The 26,710-nt window shown below is 33.7% G+C and overlaps 1 protein-coding gene across 1 annotated transcript in view; it reads right to left on the minus strand.

The window, feature by feature from the left end:
• Dach2 (dachshund family transcription factor 2) overlaps positions 1-26,710 on the minus strand; it is a 635,206-nt gene that overhangs the window by 461,659 nt on the left and 146,837 nt on the right. Inside the window, exon 2 of the mRNA XM_087902553.1 lies at positions 18,620-18,658. Coding sequence (XP_087758679.1) covers positions 18,620-18,658 — 39 coding nt within the window. The remainder of the gene's footprint in view (positions 1-18,619; positions 18,659-26,710) is intronic.

Genomic DNA, 26,710 nt, shown 5'->3' on the forward strand with positions numbered 1-26,710 from the left:
CCGTAAGGAAAATAGACAACCTTGACCAAGTATATCTAATCATTGCTCCAAAAGGGAGTCTTGCACAGAATAAAAGAACGACAATGTCCCTGCTCTGGGAATTCAAGAGATCTAATCTGTTTTTAAGTTCCATGTTTTTTATTTTCCATGACTGTTATTCTAGGTTATAAGACACAGGTGCTCAGAGCATATTGGCAATAAATCTAAACAAGAAAATCATCCTGTTGACTATTATTTGATACAGTTTTCAAATGCCAGATAGCTCACGAAACCATTCTCATGTCTGAAGCACAACTTTGACAATAAACTGCATGATTAGTATGGATGGATAGATGCAGAAAGTGTGGCAGAAAGGTGGGTCGGATCATTAACTAAAGATCCCCAGAACAGAAAAGAACAGCGATATTGTGGAAGTTAGAAGAGTGGGGGTGTTCTTTAGGAGAAATGGAAAAGGGATTGTCCCTTGGGTAAGAAAAGGGAATGGTACAAGAATAATCAGGATTGGCTTACTAGCACCAAAACATTTAGCTCACGATCTGCGATATGAATTTCAAATTGACACTGGGAATTTATCTATCATGGGCCACCAATATCATGGTGATAGAAGGCAGTCTACCAGGTTATAGCCAATTGTTTGAAAAGTTGCCACTAAAATATTAGATTTTTTTCTAATTCCCAGACTCACTTAAAAAGAACTGATTTACTTTCCATGTTTTTGTGAAGACCTGTGAAATTCCTGCTGCATTTAAAAGGAAAGGGAAGCTATTAGAAAAGCAAGTAGTGGGTTCCAAATAGTAACAGATGCTATTTTCCAATTACAATGCATAAGATTGAAATATTAATTTATTAAGCAACAATGTTTAATTTGAACAACCTGTGCAACATTATTGAGAAAAGCATTAATTTTTAAAAAGAAGCTTTCATGATTATTTGGCATAAGCACTTTCATGATGTGACAAAACAGTTTATTTTCTGCTGTTGATATGAAAACTACATCATCCCATCCTGAGAAACAGCTACTGGATATGAACCCATGTGTGAAGGATTGTTCCTTAGTAAAATCAGAACTTCATCAATATATTCCCAAATCTTTCACTTAGTGACATATTGCTGCATTATAGTAGAAAGGATATCTTTTGCTATCAAACGAGTAAGTGAATAAACTAACAATAACAAAAAGACGTCTCTGTCAAAATTTATAGATAAGAATGTCAAGCTATAGGTTATCAGCACACTGAATTGACACTGTTCATACATCATAGCTGTTCAACACATTCTGTCAGTGTTGTTTTTCAGTCAGGGGTTAAATAATGACCGTGCTCTAAGAATGCCTCTGGAGCATTGCTTTATCTTACATACTGTTCACCTGTTTGCTTTAGAGCTAGTATCAGTTGTTTTTGCTTAGGTGCTGTTGTTGTTTGATGCTCCTATTGTTTGGACAGACGGTGGACTCTGTCAGTTTGAAACAAGATCTAGGTTGACTTTGAAAAATAGTAGTTTTACTCTGTTCCTACATTTTCTGTTACTTTTGTATATCATTGTGTACGCCACAATACCCATGCAGTACTCCAAATGCTTAATCATTAATAAATAATCTTCAGCAGTTGTCTTACACACTAAATACATGTAACCTGAAAAAGTCGATGGACTGTATAACAGCTATACAAATAAGATAGGTATTATTAATCTTTGTATAGTTAACTTGACAAAATATCTCTATTCAATAGATAGCTGTCTAAATGTTCTAGTCACAATTTTAGTGCCAGAAATTAATCGAATCTCTAGACTATTCTAGAGGGATACATAAAGTTAAACTGTTGAGGGACCTTAAATAAATATTGAATGTGTCTATTTAATATCAATTCCTGAAGTACTTTGAAACTTACTTGACTTTATACCATTTATTCATTATATCACATATTTGTTTTACATTTATGGCTTGAACAACTAATGATATGAACAATATTGGATATAGGGAAAAATAATAACATTCTTGATCTACAAGTTTATACCACAGTTAGAGGAGTAAAACACATAAAGTGCAGGAGACTAGTGGTGGTTCAGGAACTAAACAATATTATCTAGAAAATACGAACCCAAAAAAGAACAACTCTCACATCTTTTTTCTCCTCCATTTCTATTCAAGCCCTAATTCTCAAGTTTTACCATTTTATTTCTACATTACATTATTACATTGATTAAAATTTTCATTTTAAATCAAGTTTGTTTACATTCACAAATTCTCTCATCTTGAACCTTCTGCCCTATTCCTAGATAAATGATACCATTGCTATAACTTGTGCCAAAGTAAACATTTATAAGATAATAATACCTCTATGAGAATGATCAGTGTTATTTGCTAAATTTATATCTGCCTTTTCCCCCCTGGCTTTAAGATAGGAAGGAAAACCTGTCACTTCTTCCCATAGTACTTGAAGCACAGCATTTATACTTCTAGCTTCAAATAGGTGTAGGATAGAATCCACCACTATTTCATAATATACATATCAAATTATATTATTTTGAACCTAGGGCACTATGACTCCATAGCACACAGATGTGCAATGTAATGAAAGAAATACTGTACATCCTGTCACACGGCAGCCATTGAAGTCCCAGATATGTCATTTGTGAGTTACAAAACTCATGATACCTGTTACCACATCTGTTTAAAAAAAAAGCAAAAATCACCTCACTGCTCTTTTCACACCTGAGAAACCAATAGTTTGGGAATATCAAAATGTATTGTAGAAAGAAAAATAAATGTCAGTGTATAACTATGATAAATAAGTCAACAAAATATCACAGATTTCTCTGAACAACTGTTCAAATCTGATGCAAAATCACTGGTGATCTTTAGTCCAAATGTTTCATTTAATGTTTCTACCTGTAATTCTCTTGCTTCCCAACATTTGGGCCACAAGTCCCTGAAAAAAATTGTCTTCATTTATCTATCAAAATTTGACAACGGTATAAGGGGGATGACTTGGTAAATAAAAATATTGCTAAACAAGTATGAGGACCAAATTTAAGATTCCCAGAACCTGCATAAATATCAAATGGCATGACACCACTCCCCATCACCCTTACACCCAGCACTTGAGAGGATGAGACAAGGCATTCCTGTATAACAGACCAGAAACACAGACTAGACAAAGTAGGGAACTCTTGACACAGTGAGAGACCCTGCCTCAATATGATTGGTGGAGAGTAACCAAGGAAGACATCCAAAGACAACTTCTAAACTACTAGTCTCCACATTCATATGTACACATGTGCACGCACATTATACATGCATGCAAGTACACACAAATGCAAAAAATCCTAAATTAGAAGCTTATCTCTGTATATGTACTACTTTAATTTGGAAGCTCTTCTTCATTCCAAGGAACTGTTTTCAATTCAACTTCAGAAAAATCTTCATGTCTGTCTATGAGAAAAAATTTCTCCAGTCTTAAATTTTTAATAACTAACGTATAATAAACAATATTGGCTTAGCATTTATAGATTTTTGAGGCCTTCACAAATTTGTTAACTGAGTACTGACATTCCTTACAAACAAAGTGGCCAATATCCTCTCATATAAACAAAAGTACTAAGGTTCCACTAAGATTACCTAAAAACAGGAATCCAAGTCTATAATGTTATTCATTTTCATCATGCTGTATCTCAATGGAGGCACAAATTGCTTACTTCATTGTTACATTATTACCTGACTTACAATCTGGGAGGCTAAAATTTGCTACTTCAAGTTTCTGTATTTAAGCAACTTTATTGTAGGTGGCTAGTGAATATATTTAAATAAAATGTTTCATCCTAACACAAACTCTAAAGTTGCTTTATTAATTTTTAGATTGAACTTGCCTCTCCATTTTCCTTCCAGATCTTTAAAATATTTCACATTAAATAAGAAAGTGGAGTAATCTATTTTTATATTTTAAAAATTCATATGTAAAACTGCTTCTCTATTTATCCTGATGATTGGTGGATCCACACCTACAAGATGAAATAGTTAAGCCTTAATTAAAATCAGATAGGATATGCACTTGTTTAAATTCATGAATGTTGCTTACTTAATGTTTTAATATTTCTTTTACATTTCAGGAGATCTGTTAACATATTTCTTCAAATATTTAGCATTAAAAACAAATTTTTTTCATAGTTCATAAAAATGATCTTTCATTATTAGTTAACAGCTGGAATGTATTTTTTAAAAAGAAATACTTCTTTCATGAGAAAGGACTTCTTATAAAAATAAAACTTTTCTATCTACAATTAAATATATCTTAAATTATTCAAATTACTTAACAATTGATTTTAAGTATTGTTCTGTTTTATTTTATGAAGTATAATTTATGTTATTTAAAACATTAAGAGCATTGATACTGAATATAAATGAAAGACCACATTAAATCTCTGAGTCAACAATCACAACTCTGTCAGCGATTCTCCAACAGTAACAATCACAATGATTATCATTTGTTATAAGCTTATATTACTTAAGCTATACTTTAACAGATAAACATAGCCAATCACTGTTCTACCTTCAAGGAAGCTGCAATACAATGGAAATTATAAGGCAAATTCCTTTGTAATCATAACATTGTAAATAATCGGGACTGTATAAATATTAAACGTTCTAGGAGTTCAGGAAAAGTAAGTGATCATCATCACTATGACTCATCAAAAAAGGTTTCATGGAATACATAGTGCATATACTGAAAGGAATAATTTCAAAAGTTGGGGGCCAATGAAAGAAAGTAACTCTATTGTTTCACAATAGGAATAATGACAGTAATTATAATAGCAGTAAGCATTAAGTTAATGATATGTCCAACATCTGGATATGTGTTTGATATTCATTAAATAATTTAATTTGTAACACCTCACCTGGCAAATAATTATTGTTTCTCCGTGTTTCTCTAAGACTGGGCATAAAAGATTTGTTCACAGTCATAGAGCTAGCAAGTTCATCCAGACTGAACTCTATTTCTAGCTGATGATAAGCATTAGCAAGTCAATGAAACAAAGTTTCTCATTAAATAATCAAAATATATTATTTCCCAAATTTCATTTTTTTCTGCTACTTCAATCTACCAAGTATGCAGAAATCATCTTTAACTCTTCTTTCATTATCTATATCAAATCAGTGGCCAAACTTACGCTTTGAAAATTCCTACTTTAGAGCCCTCTCAACTTACTTCTTCCTACAATACCATAACTATTAAGCAAAATTCCAAAACTCTTTTCATCTTTTCTACAATAGCATATGATACTGTCCAACAACAAGCTATGTATTTTTTTAGGTAAGATTTATTGGTTCTCAAACAACATTTTAAGAAATGGACAAAGGGTATAAATGTTATCTTTAGTTTGTGGATGAAGAAGAGTACATTTCTGAGGATCAGGAGAACAGAGGTATATCCCATACATAGAACACATTTATGAAATCCTGACCATAAAAGGAAAATGGAATTTTACAGAAATGATAATGACAGAATTGACAATAAAATTGGTGTCTTTGGGCTGCCTTTGACAATGTGGATGATTTGGGTGGCACAGAATAGCACATCACCTTTCCCAATATTAGCATTACTGACATCTTAAGTTGAAAATTGCTTGTTTGGTGTTTGGAGTGCAGTGCTCATAGAATACAGGATGTTCTGCAGCACTCTTGGCTTCCATTTACTAGATATGAGTAGCACCTCCACAACCAAGTATGACAAAGAGAAATGTACGTTGCCAAACATACACTGGAAATGAAAATCATCTCCATATGAGAACAACTCGCATAGTACCTGAAATCTTTGTTAAAATATTTGTACTTCATTCTAAGAGCAAGAAGGATAACCATGTATATCAATGTGAAAGGGGACTAATACAGTTAGCCAAGAACATAAGTAGAAAACCAAATCAATTTACTATGCAGTTCTAAATGTTGTTTCTGATGTTCTGCATGGCTGCTACTTCCGTGGAAATTGGATTTTTCCTCAACTATATGCCATAATTATTTACAACTCTCTCTTTGTGCACATTAAAATCTATAGCAAAATTTTTTCTATCAATTATAATTTTACAAGTTCATTTGTGTTCATGATTCCCAAGTTCTATCTTCTGACTCATTATCCACTATAAACCACATTTTCATAATTATCTCCTTACAATAAACTGCATTAACTCTGAGTCTTATATTCTCTATAATAAAATATGATTCTTAATTTAAAACACTAATTTATCTTGGGTTGATTCATGCTTATATTTGGTACCTCTGCCAATTAATCATAAACTCCTGGTAAATAAAACCACTTTTTCTATAATCTTATATATTTTCTGCATTACCATTTAAAATATTGATTGGGCCAAGAACTGTTGTCAGTTTGATTGAATTAAAACGAGCATTACTCAATAAAATGTAAAATGACTGTAGCCTTAAACTAAGCAATTTTTCTAACACAAATGTACTATAAAAAAGGATAGGAAAATGAATACGAGACTGATTTTCAGGAACAATATCTTCTACAGCAAAATGAGAAATTTATGTGTATGTCTATGTATGTATGTATGTTTCTATGTATATACTAAAGATTATAATATTCAGTAAATGACATAAATAACAAAATGATGTATTCTCCCCTCAAGAATTTCGCAATTTAATGTGGTTTCTCTCCTATGCAGGAAAAAATTCAGAAGCTTAATTAACTTATTATTTTTGTATTAACTGAAGCAATTTATTATGTTCATGGGTAAACTCCATTTTCTTACATTTTAATTAGGAACAAAAATTACAAACTCCATATAGTCAGCTCTCCTAAAGCTGAGAAGGCTTGCCCGACCTTGCAACAATTATATAAGCAAAAATAATAAGAGATGATCGTCTTTTGTGTCATTGGCTTCTATATTTGAAGGATATGTGTATTATAGAATTTTCTCTTATAAAATCCTTGACATACAAAAGAAATAAAGTCTGAAAATATTTTACATATTTTATGAAAAACATGCATAAACATGGATTAATTTTGATGTATATGTTTCCATTATATTCTTGGCTTTAAAACTGACAACCTTGGTGTATTATATTCATTATCCCCAATTGTTGCTAATTCTACAACTCTATTAATCACTCCCATATTTTACTGGAAAGGGCCTTAAAATCTTAGCTAATATTTTCTTTCAGTCCCATCATTGACTAAATAATCCAGGGCTCTTCCTACATATAAGAATATCAAAGACTTCATTTTTATGAACTGTCATCCAAACTAATATTGAAAGGTGATAATTTTACAATATTATAAGCAATCTGCAACAGACTATTGCAGATTAACACTGATGCATAATCACCTATAAGAAAAACAAATATGTTATTCCTTGGCCTACCAAACATGCTAAAGTCATTCTAAAGTTTTCAATTATACATTTTACCCAGATTAATAAAAAATATTAAAGTAAAATTTAAAAAAAATAGTTTAATTTGAATTGAAAGTAAGTCTCTTCTCCTTCCATCTATTAGGAAAGATTATTACCAGATAATATAACTTTAAAAGGCTAACAGCTTACACTTCAGATTTAGGAAAAGAAATAAGATTTGCTTCAAAGGTTAAGAAGCAGAGTCAAGTCTGTCCGTTTTCAGCTACCAGAGAATTTTTAATAAGACAGTTTTTCACTTTGTTGATTCTGAGATTGTCAACACCTCTGCCTTGTTTTCAATTAGATCTAACGGATTCAGATCTGACTAGATCTTCTTGTATGTCATGGTGGAAACATTTCAGAGGCACTCACAAGCAACTGATAAAAAAAGTAACCAAGGGGTGCCAATGATGAAAGACTTTGTTGCCATGGTATCATCTCATAAATCATCAATTATTGTCTCTCATTATGAATGTGACAGCCACATACTGTCATAAAGAGATTTGCATTTTCATCTAGTTTTAAGAGTTTTTTGGGAGACATCATTTGCTTTGTAAAAAAACCGTCATGACAACCATTAAAGACTTAAGCTTGTTATCAAGTAGCCAAGTGTTCATCTGCACTTTGGGAGTCATTTCAACAAACTAACCTCTTTTGCATTATTGACTAGTTTATTTTTGCAGTTAATAAAATATTTCTAAGCATGGATATATAATGTGATAGACTAAACCCAACACAAGCAATAGAACTATTTTGGTTGCTATGGTAACCTAAACTGATCAATTTCCTGTCACTCTTTTTAATAGAGGCTCTCTCCTGTGGCCATAAATACTAATTACAAACGCAAGGCGTTTGCTAACATGTTCAGCTTACAGATTAAAGCAGTTCATGCTTAATTTATCATTTAAAATATCCTCTCACATTTACAGTTTGACACAGAATGAGTAATAACTTTATTTGTTTGCAACAGTTTCAACTTAATTTTACTAATTATTTTGCAGTGTTAGAATTTATTTGCTAAAGTTCATGAAACTCAGTAGATTTACGCAAGGAGACTTGAATGCAATTTGCAGATTAAAGTTGTAAAGTTTGTTTAAAGCTCAATGTATTGCCTATTTAAAAGAAATTGATTGTATTCTCCATAGAAAACTAGCTACATTTCCCCAAGACTACATGAGAGCCTTGTTACAGCATCTATCCATTTCAATTAAATAATAATCCTGTATATTTGAACAAAAGTAAAAGTAATACAGTAAAATCACATATATAATTATAAATAGGCAATCTAGGTTTTGAAAGAAAGTAGTTTTTCAAGGATAAAAATAATAAACCTATCCTGTATACTGTCATAATACACATAATCTATTAAGCCTTCCTCCCTTCCCTGACCACTACGTATTTCTTACAATTCTTAAAGTCTATTATAGTTCACTTTTAAGTGGAACAAGGAAAGGGTAAGAGAGTTTCTTATTATTTCTTAGTATATATAAGAACACTATTAATGACTAAACTACCATTAGAGAATTTCTGAATAACTCTTGTTTGAAATACCAGGGCATCTTTATTCCACACAAAATTTTGTTTAACTCAGACATTCTCTCTGATTTTTAGTGCTCATGAATTACCAGACAAAATTAAGCACCATGATGGTTTTCACGTTAAGAATAAAACTCTGAAACTGATCTTGCCCATTGTCCTACAAACTCCAAAGCTCAGAGTTGTCTTAATTGTTTTTGCAATTTTCAAAGCTGGATGGGTTCCTCATAGATTTCAGATATTCACCTAGCATTGCTAGGAAGGCTGGAAACACATCAAATTCAAGTATAGTAAACGTGTTCTAGTTGATTTTCTAAAAAGAGGAGCTTGAACCTAATACCATTTTCTTTTGGTAGTACTTACTAAATACATCACTGAATGGCGATCTAGACAATATGGAAGATGTGAGGTCACACTACTCTTATCAAAATACTTTGCTTAACAGGGTCTGCCATGCCACTCCTCCGGAAGATTCAGTTAGTCTTCAGTACTACAAAAGGGACCCCTCTTTAACTACTGTTAATCAATGCAAATTATACATCAAAAGAAAGTAGAGATCCTTTCGTGGGTCTCCTGTGGTTGCAGAAGAAGGAGGGACAAAGTGAATCTGACTGCTTCTCAGCCTAGCAGTGGCAGCCTCAGCACACCAGGACTCTGTGGGCCTTCTGACAGCCTGCCTGCACAGGTGCGCCTCTTCTTCCAGCACTAGCTCAGTGACTTTGCAGCAGAGCTTTTACATCACCACAGTGGCGAGGTGAAAGCTCCAGTGCACTTATTTCAAAGGAAAATCTGGTCAGCTTAAAGCAATTGAAAACTAATCAGAAGGCAGTCAGCCATTGAGTAGGCGCACAAGCCCAGCAAAACAAAAGCTAAAATGAAAAAGTCAGGGTACTTTTTGTACATAATACAGCCGGTTTGGCACTGTGTTTCCTCCTACCTTTTGACAAGTGGATAAACGATTTTAAAAATAAGTTAAAAAATTACCAAAAGCTACTGTAGAACACTTGGGGAGAAATATAAAATAACAGAATAATATGTTCAATTTGATAACAAGCATTTATTGAATAATGAATATTAGCACCTCAAATATAGATGAAATTTGGAAATGCACTGACTAGTAAAATAAAGACATGTTCACCACATTCAAGGTGGTTATAAATTTACCACTGAACATTTTCAAAAACTTTTGCATTCACTGGTTTGGCTCTCCACAAAAACCTCAAAGAGTTAATATTAGGTCCCTATAGTTAATATTAGATCTATGGGCTAGAGATTTGTAAGTGTCCAGTATCTTGTTTGTCGTTATAGGACCAGTTCATAGTATAGCAAAGGACTGAACACAAGTTTTCTAACTAGAAATTCATGACTATTACCACCATAAAATGTATTTATAAAAATATTCTTTGAATATTAGCTTCCTGCAGCTTGTTATTTATTTGAAAGTAACTGAAAGAGTACATAAAATTGTCTCTTATAAATCCATAAAACTAATTATTTATTCACAGAAAACCTTCAGTAGAAACATGTATTGGTTGTATAAATTTCTTATTTTCCAAATGCATTTGACCCCCAGAATCTTCTTTGAAGGAGAAAAGCAATGAATCTATGATGAGTAGTGAATAATTAGCAATGTAGTTTATCGGAGTCAGTTTAGGGGAGCAAGTTGCCGACAATACGTTTGTGGCAGATTACTACACAGTGCGGTTTGAAACCTATGAAGACCACGTGTGTGCCTTTAAAAGTCTATCTGGAGTCTGGATACAATGAGGGAATGACATCATTTCTATTAGCTTTTTTCTTAACCATTTACTCTACTTACTCAGGATTGAGAAGATCAAAGTTTGTCTAACGATATTTTGGAGAAATAGGCTATTCTAAACATTCTAGTTTAAGAATTAAACAAGAAACTTCACAGTGAGCATTTATTGAGCCAGGGCATCAAGGTCAATCTTAGAAGTTCTATGACAATACAATAAAAATTGCATTTCATCTCTGATTTCCCTTTGTAAAGCATATAATCCCAAATCAATTAAAAGAAAAGTGGCTGGGTTTGGTGACAAACACCTTTAATCTCAGCACTCTAGGGGGCACAGACAGGTAAATCTCTGTGAGTTTGAGGCCTATCTGGTGTACAAAAGCGAGTTACAGGACAGTCAGGGTTACACAGGAGAAATCCTGTCTGAGAAAAAGAAAGAAAAGCATCAGAGAGTCCCTGATGTGGGATATACAGGAGTAGCGGACCAGAATTGTACAGAACTGTCAAGGTCATCAAAAATAGAGGAAAATTTAATTGCAATCAAAATACATATACGGAGACATGTCAACTAAATGTGATATGGTTTCTTACATCTTAGAATATGGGTACTAGGGAAATACTGAGGGAGTTTGAATAAAGTAAAAACATAACAATAGCATCATAAATTGATTAATTATTTCTAAGATGTTAGCAATAAAGAAATGAGGATGGGACTCAGTAAAATCCTTGAAAGCCTTCTATAAATTTATAACAAAATTTGATTTATATGAAACAAGCTGGAATTATAGCTCCATGGTAAATCTTATGCTTAGCATGCATGAAGCTATGTGTATAAAGACACAAAGGCATACACCCACAAACATACACACACACACACACACATACACACATATTATTCTGAGAAACTCACTTTATCAATACGTATTTTACCCCTATTAATTGCTCTTTAATTTAGTCCCCAAAATCACATGGAAAATTTTTTTGAAGAGATAAAAATTGGACAAGCACAAATTAAGAAACTATTTACTTTTAGTAATAATAAAATTTAAAGTTATAAAGAATATTTTAGTGGAATATTTTAATAAAATTTCCTAAATCCCTTCATATACTGCTTTTTGATTTATGACAGGATCTTACCATATTGCCCAAGATGGCCTAATACTCACTATGTAAAGCATGCTGGACTAGAACTTGTTGCAATCCTCCTATCTCAGCATCTCGAGTATTGGCTTTATAGGTGAGCACCACCATAGCAGCTACTACAATATTTTGCACACACCAGATGTTTTATTGACAAGTGTCTCATGATAAAAAAAATTTCAAAAATGTAATTTTATTAATACTTAGCATGTAATAAATCAATATATAACTGAGTGCGAACTTAAAATGAACATTGTAATTTAAGTTAAATTGTTTTTAAAGCAACACAAGAATTCAGATCTATTGGCCAACTCTTTTACAGTAAAATGCTGGTTAGCTAAAGCTAGATAACGAAAAATAAATTGCAAATGAAATGAAAATAATCTCAATGAAAATAAAAAATATTTTTCTTATGTATTTAAATATAACATATAGCCATTTTATATTAATAATTTCAAAGGCTTAAGCTTCCCCTATTGTAAAACAAGGCATGATTCAATATTATTGTTGTATTTATAGTTTTGCATTTTAAAAACACCTGAAACATGGTACATATCAGATTATCTAGTATTTTGATTTGTGAATTATCAATAACAGATCAGTAGCATGACTCTATTGATTAAAATACACATTTTTAACCTATCAGCTTTCTATAGATCTTTAAATCTTTTTACGTTTTACTGCTTATTCATTTTATACTTTCCTTCTTCCAAACAATTGAATGACTTAAAAATAATTAATACCAAGCAATAATCTATAGTAACAGCATTATAGTTCAAATGCACTGGAAAAGATTCCAGATGGTGAATATCTTGTGTTGAAAACTCAGTGTTAGCAAAGACAGAAAACAAGACATGCCCTTGAGGCACTTCATGTATTTCTTCAGGACTTTAGGCCCTGTTGCCATGGAACATAATTCCTTCCAGGACTACAAACCAATGAACGGCCATTTTGGCATAATAGTCCCATTTCTTAACACTATTTCACACCATTCATCAAGATGTATTACACACCATACCAATTTATGGACAATGTCCTGCCTTTCCAAATGCTTTCATACTGAGCCTTAGAATCAACTCCACTTTAGCAACTAATTAGTTACACTGACAAACTTTTAAGAATAGGGCTATACAATTTTAGAAAATGTCACCACTCTCTTTGTAAATTAATGATATGTTCCCCATTGCACAATAATAGGTGGTTATCAGCCTTTCCTCTTTATCCTGTCTTAGTCATTTAGTTAACGCTACCCTGCACCCTCCAGGAAATTCATGGTCTGTCACCCTACTCACTGGTGTCTAGATTTATGGATATTTTAGCAGTCTTTTCATTTTCACGTCACTAGGCAACTCTTCGGGGTTTGAATGAAACAAAAATTTCACCTGAACATTCAGACAAGAATCCTACTTCAAAATTCTATTCTCTTTCTACAATTTCAATTCTCTTCACTTTTAAAGACACATAGTCTGAGAACTAATGTGCCTCTTCCCTTCGCATTGTTAACTGTACCACACAGAACACTACATTATTATGCTACACATGGCAAAGAAATTTTAGTATTCACAGGATTATGGTAATTAAGTCTTCCTTCACTTTAGGTGAGGTGACACTTGCTTGACTATAATGTCACTCCACTTAAAGTCTGTGTAAACAACATTATCTGAGTCACTCTGCATTACATTTCCAACTGTGAGCAAAATTACAAGGTCAAAGTGGACAAGAATGTAGGTAATCCCAAGGAAACAACTTGTAAATGATTTCCTGAAGGTTCAGACTGGGTTTTTAATACTAGTAAAAAAAAGGGGGGGTAGTGTTAATATTAAAGTATTATTCTCTCAATGCTATCTGTAGCAAAGTAGGTATTTTTAAGTCACTGTTAGAGACAGAAGTGTCTTTGATTTTAAAGTTTTGTGATAAAGAAGAGAATAAACGTTTGTCAAAGTTTTTTTAGACTTACAAATGTGAATGCAGTATGATGATTACAGTTGACTTTGTAAATAAAATCATCAATATCTCAAATACAACACAATGAAGTCTAGATTTTTTATTTATTAAAACAAATATGAGTAACTATATTTTAAATGGATGTTTTCTTAATAGTATTTACAGCCTAGTTTAAAAACTTTTGAATATATGAAATCTTGAATATTGTCTGACGTATGGTTTTGAATCTCATTTCACAGTTTTGAAATATGTCATGTTTTAATTGATCTACTGCTTATTTTAAAAGTTGGATAATATGCATAAGACACCATGCATAGTATAGGGAAGACCTGAGAAAAACTAATCTAGCTTCATCTGGCAAAAGTTCTTTTTATTAAATTAGTTCAAGTGATATAATAAACAAAATAGTGCTTTCTAAAAAAGAATTTAACTGAAAACACAGGGTACTGATTAGTAAAAATAGTGTGAAAGTTCTCAAATCTGAGTCCTTCTGTCAGATGACAAAGAAGCCAAAATGAGTAAAACCACTTAAGAGGATTCTCTGGGATTCTTGTCACATTTGGACAATGAGGTCATTGAGAATCATATGCACTTTGTCCTACAAGAGAAATATTTGCAAGAGAGTAGCTATTAGTTGCGGACATTTGATGCATTTCCAATTCTGGGGGTTTAAATAAAGTCAATTTTAACGCTTTCTTTTTTGCTAGTTCAGCCTCTTACCATATAAGAGAATTTTCAAATGGATTTTTTTTCCTAGCACACTGAATTTAGGAAGCCTTGATAGTTCTGCACTAATTTTCAGGGTAAGGATGCATATTGTTCTAATCAAGTCTTTTCAGAATGAAAATGCAATTACTAGCTTATCTACATACACAGAAATAATGAATTAATTTACTGAGCATTCTACATGTGTTATCTTAAAATCATTGTCAGATTCAAACATATTTGAGTAATCTTTTCAACAGCTGAAAACATGCAAGAAAGCAAAGTCATACCAAATGATAGTTAGCATGTCATTTCATTTCGGTTTTTATAATGTAATGTTTCACAGAGGGAAAACCTGAAGATAGACTCAAGATGGTACAATACCACTGCCTTGTCCCTTAGAACACTCAGACTTTACCTCATATTTTCTCCACCATCCACAGAATATTTTATATGCATCAATATCAATATTATTCTAAAATTCAAAGTACTGACACATATAAACTTTAAAACAGTTTTGACTCTGATGAATAGAAAAAAGATTTATCGTTATATTATTAATGCGTAACAAATTTAAATTCTTCAAAAATCTGATCTCTCAATTAGTATTTCTCATTTTCCTATCCTATTTGAATGAACTGTGTTATAATTATGCTTGTTAATTTTACAGAATTAAAGTAATATCACAAAAACTGACTTCTGAATAGAAATACCATTTTCTGTAGGTCATAAACGTAGTTATATATAATCATATAGATAGATATACATGTAGATACAATGTTGTTATAATTAGTCTTATTTCAAAAACCACAGGTCATAAAATATATAGATCAAAAGCATATTTCCTTTAAAAATCAACACCATTTAAATACTGGATCTGAGAAATATGGGTTGATTGCTTTCAGAAAATTGTTTTCAGAAAAGTTATATACCATTCTCTTTGCTTCAGTTATTTTGTTATTGGAAAATAACAATTAAAGTATCATCTACTTCCAGAACTGATACGATGAACTGATGAACTCACACAAGAAGAATGAATTACTTTCCAAACATTTGTTATGAATCGTCTTATTTATATTGAAGGTGTTAAAACATTAGTTTACAGTTTTATTTAGTTAACTAATAGTTTATTTAAATATATTTAATTCCTAACATGCAGCATGTTATGTGTAGTCCATTGGTGTGATGCTTGATACCAATTTAGATAATCAATAATTAGTTGTATATTCTCCTATATGTTGACTTTAACATCCAATAATTTCTTCTCTTTCATATGTGACTATATTTTATCTTCACTTATTTAATCAACAAATGAGATTATGCTGTGCATTCATAACTTTAAATTGTCCATTCTAACCTTCCTTTTTCTGTTTTGTAAAATTCTCATGGGAAGTGAAAATGTTAATTTTTCTATCTTGATTGGGAATGTTTGACGTAGACAATGAGTGCTGGAAAAGTAGATACACCAGTGGGCCAATTGGAGGATTTTGTCCTTGGTCTTTTGTTTTGTTTTGTCTTGTTTTGTTTTTTCTAGAGCAATTGGAAGTTAATTGTTTCCTTTTAAAACAATTATGAGTTTGGATGACCAGTAATGAGAGAAGTAGACAGATGTTGAAAGCACCTGCGCACAGTGGGATCATGTGTTAAGGTCTAGGGCAGGACAGACAAAAAAGTAAAGCCTCAGAACAGTCAGTTCCCTTTAAATAAAATCTTAGAGGACTGACTGTTTTTTCTTTTTCAGTGACAAGCAAGAGTTCAAATGAAGCGTTTTGTTGTGTTAATTACATGAATTTCTTTCATTTCTTAATTTTACCATTTGTAAAATAAAGCTACTTTACTAGATGGAATTGGGCATTTATTTAAAGGCAACCCAATTTTCAATAAAACAGCATATGTTCTACTTTTGCCTGTATTTCCATTAAAGAAAAACAAATGGGTTTCAAACAAAAGCCTTAATTATGTTAGATGACGTAACAAAAGCTTAAATATTCTCATGTAGAAATCATGATATCGAACTACTACATAGTACAAATGATTGACTAACATGAACGTAAGAAAGTTGTAACTATTTTAATTTACAAACCACTTGAAGGAAAACTATAGTGGCTATTTTTATGTAGTGAAAATCTCATTGCATAACTACCATTCTGAGTATCAAAATATGACAAACTCTTAACTTACATATTTACTTTACATCTATTTTCCATTATCAAGAGTTTGAGGTATGTATATAACTATGATTTCTTTTGGAAAGTGGAATAATCAAAGACTTTTAATTAGAGAACAGTTAGCAAAACCCATGGGGTGACATCCTATATTGTTTTCTCTTTTTTATTCAACTTGTTAGCAGTTTTTAATAGTTGGAAAATTTCAAACAAAAGTATAGATACCTATCATCTCGTAAGAGTAATGACTTAACAATGAAAGCCTGTACGTAGTACTACCTGGTAGGATGCTAAGGTGAACAGTATCCACCACCATTGGTAGAATTGTATATTTTCTAGTTCACCCTAGACCTCATTATTCTCCAATGGTTATGGTTTTTCCCTTTTCTAGACCTGCCTCCAAAAGCCTTATGGTTTATGACTCCCCCTTGGTTTCTCTGTACTTTATGTGACTGACTCAACACATTACACTTTCAAAAAACACTTCATGGTTTTTCTCATAGTTCAGTAAATGTAAAATTTTATCACACATATGCAAAAAATTCATTAACCCAGAAATGAGTTGGTATAGTTATAAAATATCATTAATTAAATTAAGAGAGTTTGGCATAACTTGCATGCTTTTTTACTGAGAAAATAAAAATGAAAGTGATTTCAATGCCTAAGTTGAATCACAGCCATATACAGTAAGTACCTTCGAGAACCAAATTTAACTGTAAAACTCACTACATTTTGGTCAGTTGAAATTATTCATTTTCAATGTTTACATCATGATAATAGTCTGTTCTGCAATGATGTCATAGACAAATAGAAAGTTTGACAATTAGGGAGGTACATTCACTGCTTCAGGTAATTTGGGTATTATTTCATGCGCATGATATGTAAGACTAATTTTTAGTGCCAGAAAGTTCTAAATACTAGAAACATAAACAAAGTGATTTCCATTTTCCACATTCAAAATGTAGGATACATCACACAATGTGGTCTGCATCTCCCTCAATGTTCTATGTTTCTCTTACAGAATACATATTGAAAACATGGAAGGAGGAAAAAATATCATCAGAAAAAGAGATTTCACTTGAGCAGAGCACATGGAAATAAAGATGGAACATCACTGTCAGGCAATATCAAAACACATTTTAGGATCATAGGCAGCCTTCCTTTATCATTATCACTCTCTTCTACATTAAAAATGTAGAACAGTTGAGATTCAGGATAGGATGCAAGAGATGATTTCAACTTAGGTGAATTTTTCATAAAAATTTTAGAAAATTTCAGATATGTCTTCTTTGAAATTAAATGTTTTTTAAATTTATTCTCAGAAGGGCAAGTATTTCAAGTATTTAAGGATTACAAAGCATGCAAACATAGTCCCATGCGTAACAGAACAATTCGGGTTATTTACTACTATTGCTGTAGCACACATAATAACCTGTGCTGCCCTGTAAAAGTGAATGTACCTTCCTAAGACTTCCACAGCCAAAATCTAGGTAGACATTTCAATTATTTTCCAATTACTTTACACAAGTGTCACAGTTTTTATGTCACTGACGCTCACTAAATCTCCATGAACTTGTAGCTTTTCTCTAAATTCTCATTTTCAGTACCAGGAAGGGAATTGCTTACTTTGTCTGCAAGCTATCACTCTTCTGTGAGATCCCATGATCCAATCCCAATTAATAAGTACAAATGATCACTAATCAGAAATAATGAAACCATACAAACCCCAGTTAACATGACACTTCATATGAATGGATTAGTTCTAATTAGCCATTCAGATCTCTTTTTTCTCTTATCACTAAAGATTAATCAAAATTGAGGGTTTGATGCTAAATTTTTAAATACTTTCCCTTTCCTATATTAGCAAGTATAACATAGAGAACAAGGTTATGGAAATTGGGCTGAAACTGTAAAGGCTCCAGGACATTCCCAGGGAGTTGACTTTTAAAATAAATAAATAAATAAATACCTGTTAACAGCTTGTTTTCTTGTCATTTGCCTCTTCCTTCTAAAAGGAGAGTATAGCAAAAAATAAATAAATAAAACTGGTTAATTGAGAGTTTTAGTTAGATAGCTTCCAATTATTCAAAGCTATTATATTATACCAAAAAAGAATCTTAAATTGTGCATAAGATGTTGATAGGTAACACACAATGAAACACTAGACGTGAAGAGCACAAAGAAGGTAGGAAAGCCTGAACTGCTAATAGCTAAAGCTTTACATATATGGATAATGTTATTGCATTCCTGGTCTAATTCCCATCGAATAGAAATAATGTGAAATGCCACATGGTTTAGGTGTTTCCTCTGTTTGAAGGTCAGGGAATAAAATTACAGATTTCTACTGAAGAAAATGGCCCCAGGTCATAAAAATTCCCCCCAAAAGATTCAGCAATATGTCTTTGCCCTTTCTCTTAAGAGCTTTCCTTCCCATCCCATTGGGTAATCCAACATTTGTGGTGGGGGGCCTATATTTTTTCTTATTTTTATACGGCCAACAAGAAAATGAAAGTAAGCCAATATCAAGATTTTACTTATTTTCTAAACATGGAGCCATTAATAGTATCACTATCTATATACTTATTTCTGGAGCAAGACTGAACTCTTTATCTCATACACACAAGGATGGCATTCATGCACACACAAACACACACACACACATATGTGCTTGCGTACATACATACTCGTATACACATTCATACATATGAAACTAAACATACAGAAATCAATAAAACTTACATACTAAGTTTCACTAAGAAAACAAACCTTGCTTCCAGTTGCTAATTAATCCCTACTGTTTCCCAAACCTTTAATATATGAGAAAAACTAAACTGATAGCTAAATAAGTCTATGAGGTATGTTAACATTTTGTTGACCTTCCCTGTGACCTGGGTACTCTGTCCCTTTAAGAGACAATCTCTGTCCACCCACAATCCTCCCTCACTTTCCACCAAGGCAAGCTGATCTCTCACCTTCTCTCCTCCCTCTCTCTCTCTCCCCCTCTCTCTCTATTCTCTCTCTCTCTCTCTCTCTCTCTCTCTCTCTCTCTCTCTCTCTTTCTGACCCTCTTTTGAAGAGGTAACTACTGCCTCTCACATCCCCCTCTTCTCTTCTCTTCTCTTCTCTTCTCTTCTCTTCTCTTCTCTTCTCTTCTCTTCTCTTCTCTTCTCTTCTCTCTCTCTCTCTCACCCTCTTTTGAAGAGGTAACTACTGCCTCTCACATCCCCCCACTTCTCTTCTCTTCTCTTCTCTCTCTCTCTCTCTCTCTCTCGCTCGCTCGCTCCCTTTCTCCCTCACCCTCTATCCCTATCTATCTATTCACTCCATTATCCCCTTACCCATTAAATAAACTCTATCCTCAAGGTCTCTCTACATGGGATATCTGTCTGTCTCCCACATGCCAGAGGACGTGCCACGTTAGAGCTGCCATGAATCTTTCAAAAGGAGTATAAGACCCTTTTAACCTTTGCAAGTATCAACTATATTGCACACTAAAAATCCTTGGTTGCACACAAGTAACTGTGGAAAGCTAGGAGTGGAAGATGTGCCTCTACCCTGGGAATAGCATACCAATTTGTCCAGTGCCAAACGATCAGTTTTGAAAACATACAAGTAGCATTATATGGACTCAATAGGTTTTGAAGGAGAGAGGACATGGGTATATCAGAGGTTTGGTGAGAGAAAAGAGAAGAGAGAAATACAATCTTAAAAAAAGAAACCATGTTTATGTTGCCACATTTTTGTTCTGATGACTGTGCTATTTAATACCTTCCAGTGTTTTGTTTGTTTTTGTTTGTTTTTCCAAAACTGCTTCCTTGTTTCAAAAATTTGTCAGAAGGTAGGTAAGTAAATAAATAAATAAATAAATAAGTAGCAAATGCAATCGTGTATCTAGGGTTACAAGAGTGAGTGTTTAAGAGAAATAAAAGGCTATGTAGCCTTTTTAATCTATTTTTCTATTCTATCACTTCACTGTCAGGGGAACTATTTGATTTTGTTCTACAGTTCACCTATCAAACACTTTTTGAAGGAATATTCTTTTAAATAGAATAGACTAATAAGTACCAAATAGGTAGTACTGTACATTTCCTTAACGAAATATGCAAGCTATCACTTTTAGATTTGGACATTGTGGGAGGACTTCTTGTTGGTTCTCAGCTGCTTAGACTCAAACTAATCACACAGAAACCATATTATTTAAATCACTGCTTGGCCCATTAGCTCTAACTTCTGATTGGCTAACTCTTACAGGTCAATTTAACCAATTTCTATTAATCTGTGTATCACCATGTGGCTGTGGCTTACCGGCTAAAGTTCCAGTGTTTGTCTCTGGCAGGGCTACATGGCTGCTCCCTGATTCTGCCTCCTTTCTCCCAGCATGCCATTTAGTTTTCCCTGCCTACCTTATTCTGTCCTATCAACAGGCCAAGGCAGTTTCTTTATTCATTAATAGTAATCACAGCGTACAGAGGGAAATCCCGCATCATTTGAGGGCTTTTCTGTGGAGAGCCGAAAATGAGAGCTTATCCCACCTTGTCTTAAGGTCAGAGAGGTTGAGATTAGTTTTCCTCTTTCAGAGTTGTTAAATAGCAGGAGTGGCTACAAAATAGATGTCCTGACCTAGGCTGTCATTACTTGATGTTTTGGATATTAAGATGGTCCATAGAGGTAGATCCACTTCACCCTAACCAAAGGTCAGAGAATTCAAGCATACTTCTGTTCCTTCTTTTGAAAGAGAAATAGAAGACTTGACTTAGGGAGTGAGTGCCTGCAGGATACTTAGTCTAGGGTGTTTTCACTGCCCCAAGCACCAAATACTTTTCCCAGGAATTAATGACTTGATGTCTCAAGTATTGGAGCAAGTAACTGTTCTGGTTGTTCTTGTATCATGTTAAAGCAGCCTTTTGCTTTCTTCTTTTTTTTGTATTGGGGTGTAAAAATGTGTAAAAAATTAAACTCGGGTGAAGTCAGAACTCATTGTGCTGGAGACAGTGAGTTGTCTCCCAATACTGTCCTATGTCTCTGTGTTTCTTTCTTATCTCTGTTCCTCCTACCTATCATTTCTAATCCTCACGTCCCTACCCTGGAACTTTGGAACCTGCCATGGCTGTGATCACAGCAGAAGTCACCCCAAAAACGTGGCTCATAAAACTTTTCTCCATATATTCAATGATCCTTTGCTCTTTTGTGTATAAAACTAAGTTTCCTATCATGGAGGGTTTATGGCAAGATTATGAAATTACTTCTATAAAAACTGTGGTATTTCTAGCTACTAAATATATATATATATATATATATTCATAGTCTTATTCTTCTTTCATTAAATAACTAAAATTGGGATTTTTCTTTCAATATTTGAAATTTCTTCATTTGTTCAATATGAAAGATATATTTTATAGTAAAGCCTAAGACTAGTTACAGTGCTAAGTATGTAAGGTCTACAAGTTAAATCATGTATCTAACCATGCTTCAGTTGCTACAAAGGACTCATTTCAGAATATCCAAAAATCAAAATCTGGAAATGCTCAAGTCCCTTAAAAATTGCATTTGTGCCAGGCAGTGGTGGTGTGGGCCTTTAATCCCAGCACTCGGGAGTCAGTTGCAGGCGGATCTCGGATCTCTGTGAGTTCAAGGTTAACCTTGTTTACAGGAGCTAGTTCCAGGACAGGCTCCAAAGCTATGGAGAAAACCCTGTCTCAAGAAACTCTTGAATATAATATACATAAGAATCTTCTGGTATATATTAAATCATATCTGGGTAACTTAAAATACATAATATAAAAATGCCACCTAAAGAGATGCTGTGCTATTTTATTTAAGAAACAATAATGGAAAAGTTGTACACCATTAATATGAACATACAAGTTTTCAAAAATATTTTAAACCACTGTTAATTGAATCAATACATATAGAACTCACAAGTGCAAATGGTCCTTTATTATTATTTTTATCATTCTAAATATTTGATTTATATAATCTGAATTATGACTTACAAAATATTACTTTTAACTATAAATAAAACTTAGTTTCTATGCTTCTGAATTTGTTCCCTTTTATTTTTAAGCAGGATTATGCTATGCAGCATAACTTTTGATCTCTATGAAAGATCAAGTGCTATAAAAATACACATGTGTCTTCATGCTTCACATTAATTTACCCCTATTGTGTGTGATATCAAATAATTCATTGCAGATTCCTTTTTTATCATTAACATTTTCCCTTTATTTTACATGCTGCCCACAGTTTCCTCTTCCTCCTTTAATCCCATTCTCTCCCCCAACTCACATCTACCCCTCTACCCATCCACCCATTCTTCCTCTATCTTCATTCAGAAAGGGACATGCCTTCCATGGGCTTGAACATAGATAGCATGGCACATCAAGTTGAGGTAAAACCGAACAGGTCCCCTTGAATAAAGTCTGGGCAAAATAATCCATCATGGATACAGTTGCTGCTCTCAGTTTAAGAAGCCATACAAAGAGAACAAGCTACACAACTGCTACACACCTGCAGAGGGACTAACTAGGTCAGTTCCATGCAAGCTGACTAACTCTTGGTCCAGAGTCCATGTGCTTGCATGAGTTCAGGCCAGCTGTCTCTGTGGGTTCCTCCATCATAACCTTGACACACATACACACATCCACCCCCCCCCCAAACACACAGCACATACATCCCTCCTTCTGTTCTTCAGGAGTACTCCTGGAGCCTGGCATAGTGCTTGCCTATGAGTCTCTGCATCTGCTTGCACTAGTTACTGGAGAAAGGATCTGTAATGGCAATTAGGGTAGTCACCAATAGGATTAGAGTAGATGGCTAGTTCAATTGTTCACAGACCTTGAAAAAACAATACTCAACTTCATACGGGGCGGGGGGGGAGGGAAACAGGATAACTGAAACAAGCAAGTACAATAAAGGAACTTCAAGAACTTCTGGAGACATCACCATCCCTGACTTCAAGTTCTGTTGTAGAGCTACAGTAATGAAAACAACTTGGTAATGGCACAAAAACAGACAGGTGAACCAATGGAATGAAACAGAAGACTCAGATATAAATTTGATGTGGGATTCCCTTCTATATGCAGTGAGTACCATTGGTTAATAAAGAAGCTGCTTTGGGCCTACTGCAGTGCAGAGTAGGGCTACATGGGAGTTCCAAGCAGATAGAGAAGGAGAAAGTAGATGGAATCAATGAGAAGTCATGTAGCCTCCACAGGAGAAAAACGCCCTATGCCAAACGGAACCTTACCACTAGGACACAACCACGTGGCAATAAACAGATTAATAGAAATGTGTTAATGTATAATAGAAGAGGTAGCCAATAAGAATTGTGAGCTAATAGGCTAAAAAGTGTTGCAATAATACAGTTTCTGTGTGATTATTTTGGGTCTGGGCGGTCTGAAAACAAATGAGGGGTCTCTGCCTACATAAATTCACACACCTATGAACACCTGATTTTTGACAAAGAAGCCTAGATTATACAATGAAAAAAAAGCATCTTCAGCAAATGGTGCTGGCATAGCTGGAGTTCAGCATGAAGAAGAATGAAAATAGATTCCTATCTACCACCCTGCACCAAACTCAAGCCCAGTTGGATCAAAGACCTCAACATAAATCCAGTTACACTGAGTATGATACAAGAGAAAGTAGGAACTAGCTTCGAATGCCTTGATACAGGAGAATGCTTCCTGAATATAACACCAATAGCAGAGACAATGAGACTGACAATTAATAAATGGAACAGCCTGAAACTGAATAACTTGTGTAAGGCTATGGACATTGTCCTTAAGGCAAAAAGGATGCCTACTGAATGGGAAAAGATCTTCATAAACCCTACATCAGACAGAGGATCTTCAAAATAAATAAAGAACTCATAAAACTAGACATCAAAATACCAAATAATTCAATTCAAAAATGGGGGTACAAATCTAAACAGAAAATTCTCAACAGAAGAAACTCAAATGGTCAAAATAGACACAAATAATTGTTCAACAGTCTTAGTCATCATGGAAATGCAAATCGAAATGATTCTGAGATGCCACCTTAGACCTATCAGAATGGCTAAGATCAAAAACACTGATGAGAGCCTATGTTGGAGAGGGTGTAGAGTAAGGAGAACACTCCTAACACTGCTGGTGAAAGTGCAAACTTGTACAGACACATTGGAAATCAATATGGCAGCTTATAAGGAAATTGGGAATCAATCTACTTCAAGATTCAGCTATACCAATCCTGGGCATATACCCAAGGGGTGTTCCATCATACCACAAAAACACATGCTCAATGATATTCATAGCAGCATTAGTCATAATAGTGAGAACCTAGAAATAACCCAGATGCCCCTCAAACAAAGAATGCACAAGGAAAATGTCGTATATTTACCCAATGGAGTATTAGTCAGCTGTAAAAAAACAATGACCTCATGAAAATTTCAAGCAAATGGATAGAATTAGAAAAAATTATTCTGGTGAGGTAACCCAGAACCAGAAAGACAAACATGGTATGTACTCACTCATCAATGGATAATATGTGTAAAATAAAAGATAACCAACCTACCATCCATAGCCCCAGAGAGGCTAGATAAGAAGGAAGGTTCAAAGAGGGATGAATGGATTTCCCTTCATAGAGAAGGGAGAAATAGAAAAGATCTCCTGGGTAAACTGGGGGTGGGGTGGGGGTAGAGAGGGTGGGAACTTGAGTGAGCAGATTGGTCAGGATGGGTGGGGGTGGCGGTTTGGGGATATGACAAAGGGTTATGGAAAAGCCTCATGCCAGGGAAACTTCCAAGAATCCACAAAGATACCCCAGAAAAGACCCCTACCAATCAATAGTGGAGAGAGTGCTGGAACTGGCCATGTACTATGATCTAGGAAGATTCTTAATATTAAAAATAATCAAAATGTTAAAACAATTGATTAAACATATGATGCTATTAATATTGCCTTCTCAGTGTAGAATAATATGTAATAAAGAGAAAATAACCTAGATTACTTAAAGATGTCCTGAAATATTTAATCTCCTAATTCATCATATTTTACTGAAACTTTCAATTTTCTGTACTTCTACATGTCTGAATTGAGCAATGAAATTAAAGTCATGAATAAAGTCCTGAAATGCACACAAATTTATTTTCATTGTACAAATACACATTTAATTCTATTTTTTGGAAACTTCTACCAGGAAGGATATGATGTTCTATGCCTATGGTCATGGGTACAGGCAGCAGTGTCAGGACTTTAAGAAAGCTTTAGTTACTATGAGTTCAGTGCTATCCTACATGAAATCCTGACTCAAAAAAAAAAACCTTTCCCAAACAAAATACTTTATATATGCACAATGTACACACACAAACACTTTACAAAATTAAGGCCCCCTACCATTTATTGGAGATAAAAAATGTACATCTCCAAACATCATCTTTGCTACACTTCATTAGGACAGTGACTATGAAACTCTAGAAGGCCAGCCAGAACAAAAAGGTAATAATAATGAACAGGATGCTTTTTGTTGCAACTGAGAACATTTTTACAATGTATCATATTTATAAATAAATTTTCATATATTTATTCTTCCAAGTTTGGGGTCTGGAATTCAAAGCTCAACAAAATTAAAGTCACCCACTGTTGAGAAATGGGTAATTATAATTGGATTGAGTTTCACAGAATTCTCAGAAAACTGGAATTCTCACTCTCGAAGTCTGATACTTAGACCACAGAACTTAATAATGCAGGAAAATAACATATAAAGCTATTGCCAGAGGTGAAAATGGAAAATATGATTTTAGTTAAAAACTCAATCTTCCCCCTCACTTATGATCTTTTCTCCCTTACTGAAAATGATCCCATTCTAAATTTCTAGAATCTTGGGGTGGGAAATTAGAGAGAGGGATTTAGGGTAGAGTATAAACAGAATGGGGAAAGATATAACAAATAGTAATATATAGATACATGTATGTACATAAATATAGATAGATGGTGATAGATTGAATAGATAGACAGAACGACAGAGAGACAGACAGACAGACAGAAATATGATATGAGGTAGTACACACAGAAGAATATGC

This window comes from Myodes glareolus, chromosome X (assembly GCF_982192425.1).
Source record: "Myodes glareolus chromosome X, mMyoGla1.1, whole genome shotgun sequence".
Lineage (NCBI taxonomy): Eukaryota > Metazoa > Chordata > Mammalia > Rodentia > Cricetidae > Myodes > Myodes glareolus.